General features: G+C 27.2%; 2 protein-coding genes across 3 annotated transcripts in view; one reads left to right on the forward strand and one right to left on the reverse strand.

Annotated features, from left to right (window-relative positions):
• Window positions 1–6,166, reverse strand: part of LOC105363727 (integrator complex subunit 12) — a 31,364-nt gene extending 25,198 nt beyond the window's left edge. The window contains exon 1 of the mRNA XM_011501481.1: window positions 6,107–6,166. Within this exon, the coding sequence (XP_011499783.1) occupies window positions 6,107–6,148 (42 nt within the window). The 5' untranslated portion in view covers window positions 6,149–6,166. The remainder of the gene's footprint in view (window positions 1–6,106) is intronic.
• Window positions 787–2,692, forward strand: LOC105363726 (chymotrypsin-2-like). 2 transcript variants are annotated; one of them, XM_011501479.1, is made up of 4 exons: window positions 787–874; window positions 971–1,320; window positions 1,490–1,756; window positions 2,335–2,692. In XM_011501479.1, exons 1-4 carry the CDS (start codon window positions 826–828, stop codon window positions 2,497–2,499), a joined length of 831 nt encoding a protein of 276 aa, XP_011499781.1. In that variant the 5' UTR covers window positions 787–825; the 3' UTR covers window positions 2,500–2,692. The 2 variants fall into 2 exon arrangements, with proteins under 2 accessions (XP_011499781.1, XP_011499782.1); XM_011501480.1 differs by lacking the exon at window positions 1,490–1,756.
• Window positions 6,167–6,576: the final 410 nt, after the last annotated feature.

The following is a 6,576-nucleotide window of genomic DNA, read 5'->3' on the forward strand; positions in this document are numbered from 1 at the left end:
AATTTGAAATTGAAATTTTTATAAAAATAAAATCGTACTTTCTAAGGTAAATAGAATTTTGTAAATCTATATGCATATACATATATATAACGCGCGCGCGCACACACACACACACACGCACGCACGCATATATATATATATATATATATATATATATATATATATATATTAAATAAGGTAAAACAAAAAGTAAAAGTATACATTGAGTAAATTAAAAAGTAAAGGATTACCTATTTTAATTATCATAATCAAATTTTAATTCTCAAAAAAAAAAAAAATATAAATGCAGCTGTTAATACAAAACCTTAATTTTTGTATTTTATATTGAGGTTTTTGTGTATATAATAGCCGATAATAATACTTTTATCTTTAAAAAGTAAGTAATAGAATTGCGAAATATTATAAGAGCATTCAATATATATAGTAGATCAGATAAACCGAATAAAAATAATATTATGTTGCAAAGATATTTTAAGTACGGATAGAAATAATTTAAATTGAGGTTATTGCTGTTTTTTTTTTTTAAGAATATTGATTCGATTTATAAGTGCAAGTTTATATTTAATTTAAAATTTAAATCGAAATTATTGAAAAATCATTACTATCGATATATGCATTGAAGAGATAGAAAATTACTTCAATGTTATCGAAAAATCGTTTTGAATGTTTAAAAAATTGCTCAAAAGGCTTAATATATTTAATATTGTCATTTTTCTTTTGTTTTTTTTTATAAGGAATAAAGTCAAATTGCTAAGACCGCTATAGTATACGATCAGTTTGAAAATTATTAAATAATGACTTTACATTGACACTTACATTTTCAGTATGCAATATAAAAAAACACTGTTATTACTTTTGCGATATATTCTAATTTGTAAGTAAAGATAAACAAAGAAATATTTACAATATTGTTTGAATTTCTAATTAATGAACGTTGCCATGTAATTTCAATAAATTTTTGATCGTTTAGATAAACAATGCAATTTTTTACTTGTAAATGGCTTGATTGGTGCAAATGTTCGAGAAGCCGAAATTAATGAATTCTCCTCGGCTGTGGCCATTGTCAAGATTGTGCCAGATAACAGTTGGCCAGAAAATAATTTTAAATGTTCGGCAACGCTCATTAGTTATAGGGACGTTTTAACGTGTGCGCATTGCGTTGAAAACGAGGAAGTTGATCAAGTTAAGGTACTCGTCGGTATGAATAATTTAAGGGACGGTATAGAACATCTTCCATTGTGGTGGGTAACTTACGATGAATGGGCTGAACAAAACGGTGTCGCCTCTTTATTCCCAGTCAATGACTTGTGTATTATACGGGTAAGTAATCATTAAATACTTGCATTTGGAGTTAAAAGTAATCAAGGCCCACGCTTACGTTATTCACAATAGCAATTATAATTTGTACATATCGCTACTCTCTGCCTAAGCTTCAATATAAAATACGCACTAGCGCTGTATTAATAAATCGATGAAAAATGATTTAAAGCTAGCAAGGAACGTAAGCATAAATCATGCTACACCATCGAGAATAGTAAGAATTTCGAGGGACAGATTGCAGGGAAGACGAGTCCATTTGGCCACATGGGGTACAGTAATGACAGGTCGAATTCCCAGGATGATGCAAACGGTTTCCTTGAATATCTATTCTAATCAAGAATGTTCTAACAGATATACTAACATTACGCATGAATTATATAGATTACCTCTTAACTATTTGTGTACCGCTGCGACTCCATTTGCATTAATAAGTCCAGTAAATGACATTACTTTTACTTTAATGTATTTAACGAAATGTCGAATTGATTTAGAGTAGAACTTGATGCGTGGTTCGTCATTTAATAAAAAATAACTGACTATTCGATTAAATTGAATTTTCAATGTGCGAAACACTTGTGACAGAAATGACGAATCGTTTGTAAATCGTACTAAAATGGTAAATTAATTTTGCTCTTAATTAAAAGGTTCGTACATTCTTAAATTATAGGCTTACTTTTAACTGTGCCGAAGGTCTTGAATTGAATAACATAAATATTGGCAGAAAACAATAATTCACTAGAAATTATACATTTTAATAATATCGTGATAATCTTAATAAATAGGGTAATATAAAAAATATAAAAATTAATAAATTACATAATCCTCGAACAATTGATAATTAATTCATAAAATATTAAGAAATTAAGGATTATATAGTATTAAGATTTGCAATTTTACAAATATTAATCGTAAATATAATATCGCCGGGCAATTTATTCCGTATAAAACTTAAAAAAAAAAAACATATGCTCCTGCACGATTGTACAATTATTTATAAATAATTTTCTTTTTTAGGGTGACAGTGGCGGCGGACTTTATTTAGATAGAAATACTATAATTGCAGTGACAAAATCAGTGTCTCCAAGTTTCAACTTCTATCATCAATTATCAGTGAATACACATACATTTTTGTATTTTTATCGAGATTTCATCCGATTGATTGTACAACATTCTATTTAAATTACTAATATTACGATAGAATAGAGAGAGAGAGAGAGAGAGAGAGAGAGAGAGAAAACATACATTTAAAATATTAGAAATAGTAATTATAGCATGAATTCGGTGTATAACGCGATTTCTAAAGTCGTAAGCATCAATTAAAAATATCAATTATGTTAATTAATTTTACCATAATAATACGATATTTTCATAAATACAGTTAATAAAATTTTATAGAACAAAGATGTTTTATGTGGTTTGAAATTTTTTCATTTTACAAGATATTTTACTTGACGAACAAATTTATAATACTCGTGTTAGTTAATACTTTTAATTTTTTTTTTATTTAGCTTCTCAAATATACATCTACAAAGTATATTATTAATTTTAAACTTATAAATAGATAAATAATCTTGTATTTTTAGTTCTATTGATTTAAATGTTAAAAGTTTGAAATTAAAAGCGTCGAAAGTGTTCATCGAGAAACTTTTTTAATTACAAATATTATTCTAAAACTTGAGCAGAAAATTATTTAATTCAAAATTGAAAATGAAAAACATAATAACAAATTTTGTTCTATTTATAATTGTTCTTAATTACAAATATTTTTTTGAAAAAAGGCATTTTAAATCCAAAACTCGATACGAGTAAATTCGTAGCATAAAGGCAAATCTTTTAATTTTGTATAAATATTAATTTTAATATAACATTAATCGGTCAATCTATTCGAGTCGGAAAAATCATTAAAAAAAAAAATCGTCGCTCCTTCCTATCAATTTCCAACACAATTTAACATATCATAAGCTTTTCATTAATATATTTTATTGTTTTTTTTTTATTTATATATTTATTATTTTTTTTTCTTTTTATATAACCCTTTCTGTATAAATATATTTCATATTATATCAGAGCATAATATATCAGATGCTTGAACGAACAAAATGCATTGCACGAATTGCCGCAATTATAATTTTCGTCAGTTGTCGGCGAAAAGTAAGCGTTAGTCGACGAGAAGATAATGAGTCCATCAACTGCGTAATATTTTCAGTTAACGTGGTCTGCCCTATCAAATGAGCATATTGAAGTATGTCGTTTCTTTATTTATGCTCGGCAACGGATTTCATAAAGCTAAATAGCAAAGGCAGCATTGAATAACCGAAGAAAGCGATTATAGTTAATTTCTCGCTCAATATTAAACGTCGCTATCTTATTTTAAATACAATTCATAAATAACGAGATTTTCATTAATACGAAATTGACAATAATTCCTAATTGATTCGATATTTATGCAGCATTGCAGTAAGCTTATGTAAAATATTTTAATAATACTTTGCCGATTGAATCAGTGATGTAAAGTGCTTTAAATTAAAAAAAAAAAAAAAAAAAAAAAAAAAAAAAAAACATAATCTTTCTACTTCTAATGGATCAAAAATGAATTCAAATAAATCTAAAAATAAATTGATTAATTTTTACTTCAAATTACAAGTTTTGCCTATTGTTTAATTGCCTAAACAAATCTTTTATTCAAGATCTTAATCACTCACTGGATAATCAATCAATGCAATCTTATTTATCGAATTTCAATTGATCGGCATAAAAGTGTAATACTTGTATTTTATATATTATGCAACGAAAGCACGACAAAATTAATATGCAATTTATGACAATAAAATAAATATCATTAAGCGAATAAATTGCTAAGACAAATAGAATTACGTTAAATAAAGAAGTTATTCCCATTTGATGTTGAAAGATCTTTTTCTGCTTTTATTCTCAATATTCAAGTATAGAAAGTACGCTACGCTTGTGCGCTTATGCAATATTTGATTGATCAAGTACTTATTTAATTAAAATTAAAATAGCATTAAATATTTCGAATGACCGACATCACAATTAACGTTAATACAAAAGCTAAACACTAACGTTAGTTAATTTTTTTCTATATTTTTTCTATATTTTTTCTACATTTTTTCTACATTTTTTCTATATTATTCTATACTTGATGCTAAAGACTACCTAATGTATAATCATTAATATCATTAAGGAATGTAAAATAAGATGTAAATTTGTTAATAATTAATTATTCGCTTCGCTAAATTCTCTTTCACAGGATTTAACTAAATTATCGAGTTATATCAATCATAATATAGTGAACAATTATTTGATGGAATTAATTTTTTCGAATTGTATAAATTAAAGGATGACGCAGTTTTTCATCGAATGTATTTGCGGATTGGTGTAAGGTATTTTTTATTTCCCAATGGTATAATACCATAGAAAGCATCAAATTACCAATTTTATGGCATAACAAATGCAATAGATATGGTGAATCCCTATAATAAATTAGATACATACAATATTATTAAATGGAATAATGAAATATTTAAAAGTAAAAGGGAAAAAGTAGAGAAAGGATTGATAATGGAATTATAAAAGAAAGTTTGAGATTCTCGCCACTGTTCGCTCGTATAAGCAATTATTACAATAGCCTATAAATCAATTACACGTATGTAACATACTTATAAGATTTTCAAATTTATACTAAAATTGTCTTTTCAATTGTATTTATGTTTGCAGAGGCCGGGGAGGAGGACGAGGACGAGTCTACGTAACGCGGATATAAATATAAACAATTAAACATAATGTTTAACGATGGCTCGGTTGTTATTATAAACACTTTATATCATTTAATTAGGCTTTGAAAATAATTTGCATTAAAGAAAATACGGGAGGTGTATTTAAAAAATAACGATGACTGTTATTGGTCTTAAACAATGAATAATTTAGTTCTTCAATTTGTCATTAAAAAAATTATCTTACAATAAAAGTGAGAAATATCATTTTTAATACTAATGATTGAACGATTGATTTTTCGGACATTTAGCATAGAATGTAAGTAGGATGAAATAATGTTTATTTTGCGCGAACAAACTACTTTATTTTTACGTTCGAGTCATTATTTTTGCCAATTAAATGGCTTTTTTTTTTTTAATCTTTATGTATATATATATATATTTTTTTTTTTCATTTATGCTATGTATATCCAATTGTTTTACATCTTAAAGACTTTTCTATTTGTAATGGCCTTGTGTTGCTCTTCTCTATTACAATGTAAGCATATAATATATGCAAATGATTTGCTTTACTGCCTGTATTAAAAAATTTATTAATCTATTAAAATACTTATATCATATTACGAAGGAAGTAGGTTGAACTTTGTTATGGAATATTATTCACATGTTGTAAATTATTGGATAAAAATGTCTTTGTATCCTCCAAATACTAAAGATAATATAAAATCTTGTAATAGAATATTAAATCATTTATTTATTTCGTGTATTGCTTTGAAAGATTTTCGTTGAAGCTTAACATTCATTATTTGAAACTAATATTTCTCAAATCCATGAATTTTTAATGCACAATGTGCGTTTTAAGACCATAAGATGAGATAATCATTTTACCAATGCCTCTCTATACTAAAAATGATTTCTCAATATTTTACTGCCAAACACACGTATTAATGTTTTTAACGTGCTTTTGGAGTGTTTATTATTATTATTATTATTATTATTATTATTATTATTATTATTATTAATATCATCATAATTTAAAAAAATATATTTCTTACCAAAATGTATTCAAATGTAATCTGATGATGCTTTACCGTCATGACACAGTCGTCGATCCAAACGCCTAAACATTTCAAGCTAAAATACATATTTAAAGTTCAATGGATTAAATATACATCCAGAGTGGTTAGATCCGCCCAAAAGAAATATAAAACTCGGCTCTTTCATTGCCGACACGACGAAGAGCAAAATCCATCGAGGTACCACCCACCCAGTCGGGAAATTGTATCAAGCAATAGGCGATGGCTGGTCCCCCCCCCCCCCCCCCCCCCGCCCCCGCCACCACCCGTTCAAAAGTCCTAAGCCTTTTCAAATTACCGGATCAACGACGGTAAAGGTGGAGTACCAACGCACGTTTGAAATATAACGTGCATATAGGCCGAGGTCGGTCCTTACGTACTCAGGTAGATAGTCGAATCGATAGTCGAATAAGTACGCGCGGCAATGCAGGTTAATACACTAATACACG

Source organism: Ceratosolen solmsi, unplaced genomic scaffold (genome assembly GCF_000503995.2).
Source record: "Ceratosolen solmsi marchali unplaced genomic scaffold, CerSol_1.0 scaffold28, whole genome shotgun sequence".
In the NCBI taxonomy this organism is placed as follows: domain Eukaryota; kingdom Metazoa; phylum Arthropoda; class Insecta; order Hymenoptera; family Agaonidae; genus Ceratosolen; species Ceratosolen solmsi.

Excerpts from the sequence above, each read along its gene's own strand:
- LOC105363726 (XM_011501479.1), top strand. The coding sequence starts at position 826 with ATGCAATATAAAAAAACACTGTTATTACTTTTGCGATATATTCTAATT. Across the intron at positions 1,321-1,489 it reads ATGACTTGTGTATTATACGG|CTAGCAAGGAACGTAAGCAT; the intron begins GTAAGTAATCAT and ends AATGATTTAAAG. Across the intron at positions 1,757-2,334 it reads CATTTGCATTAATAAGTCCA|GGTGACAGTGGCGGCGGACT; the intron begins GTAAATGACATT and ends TTTCTTTTTTAG.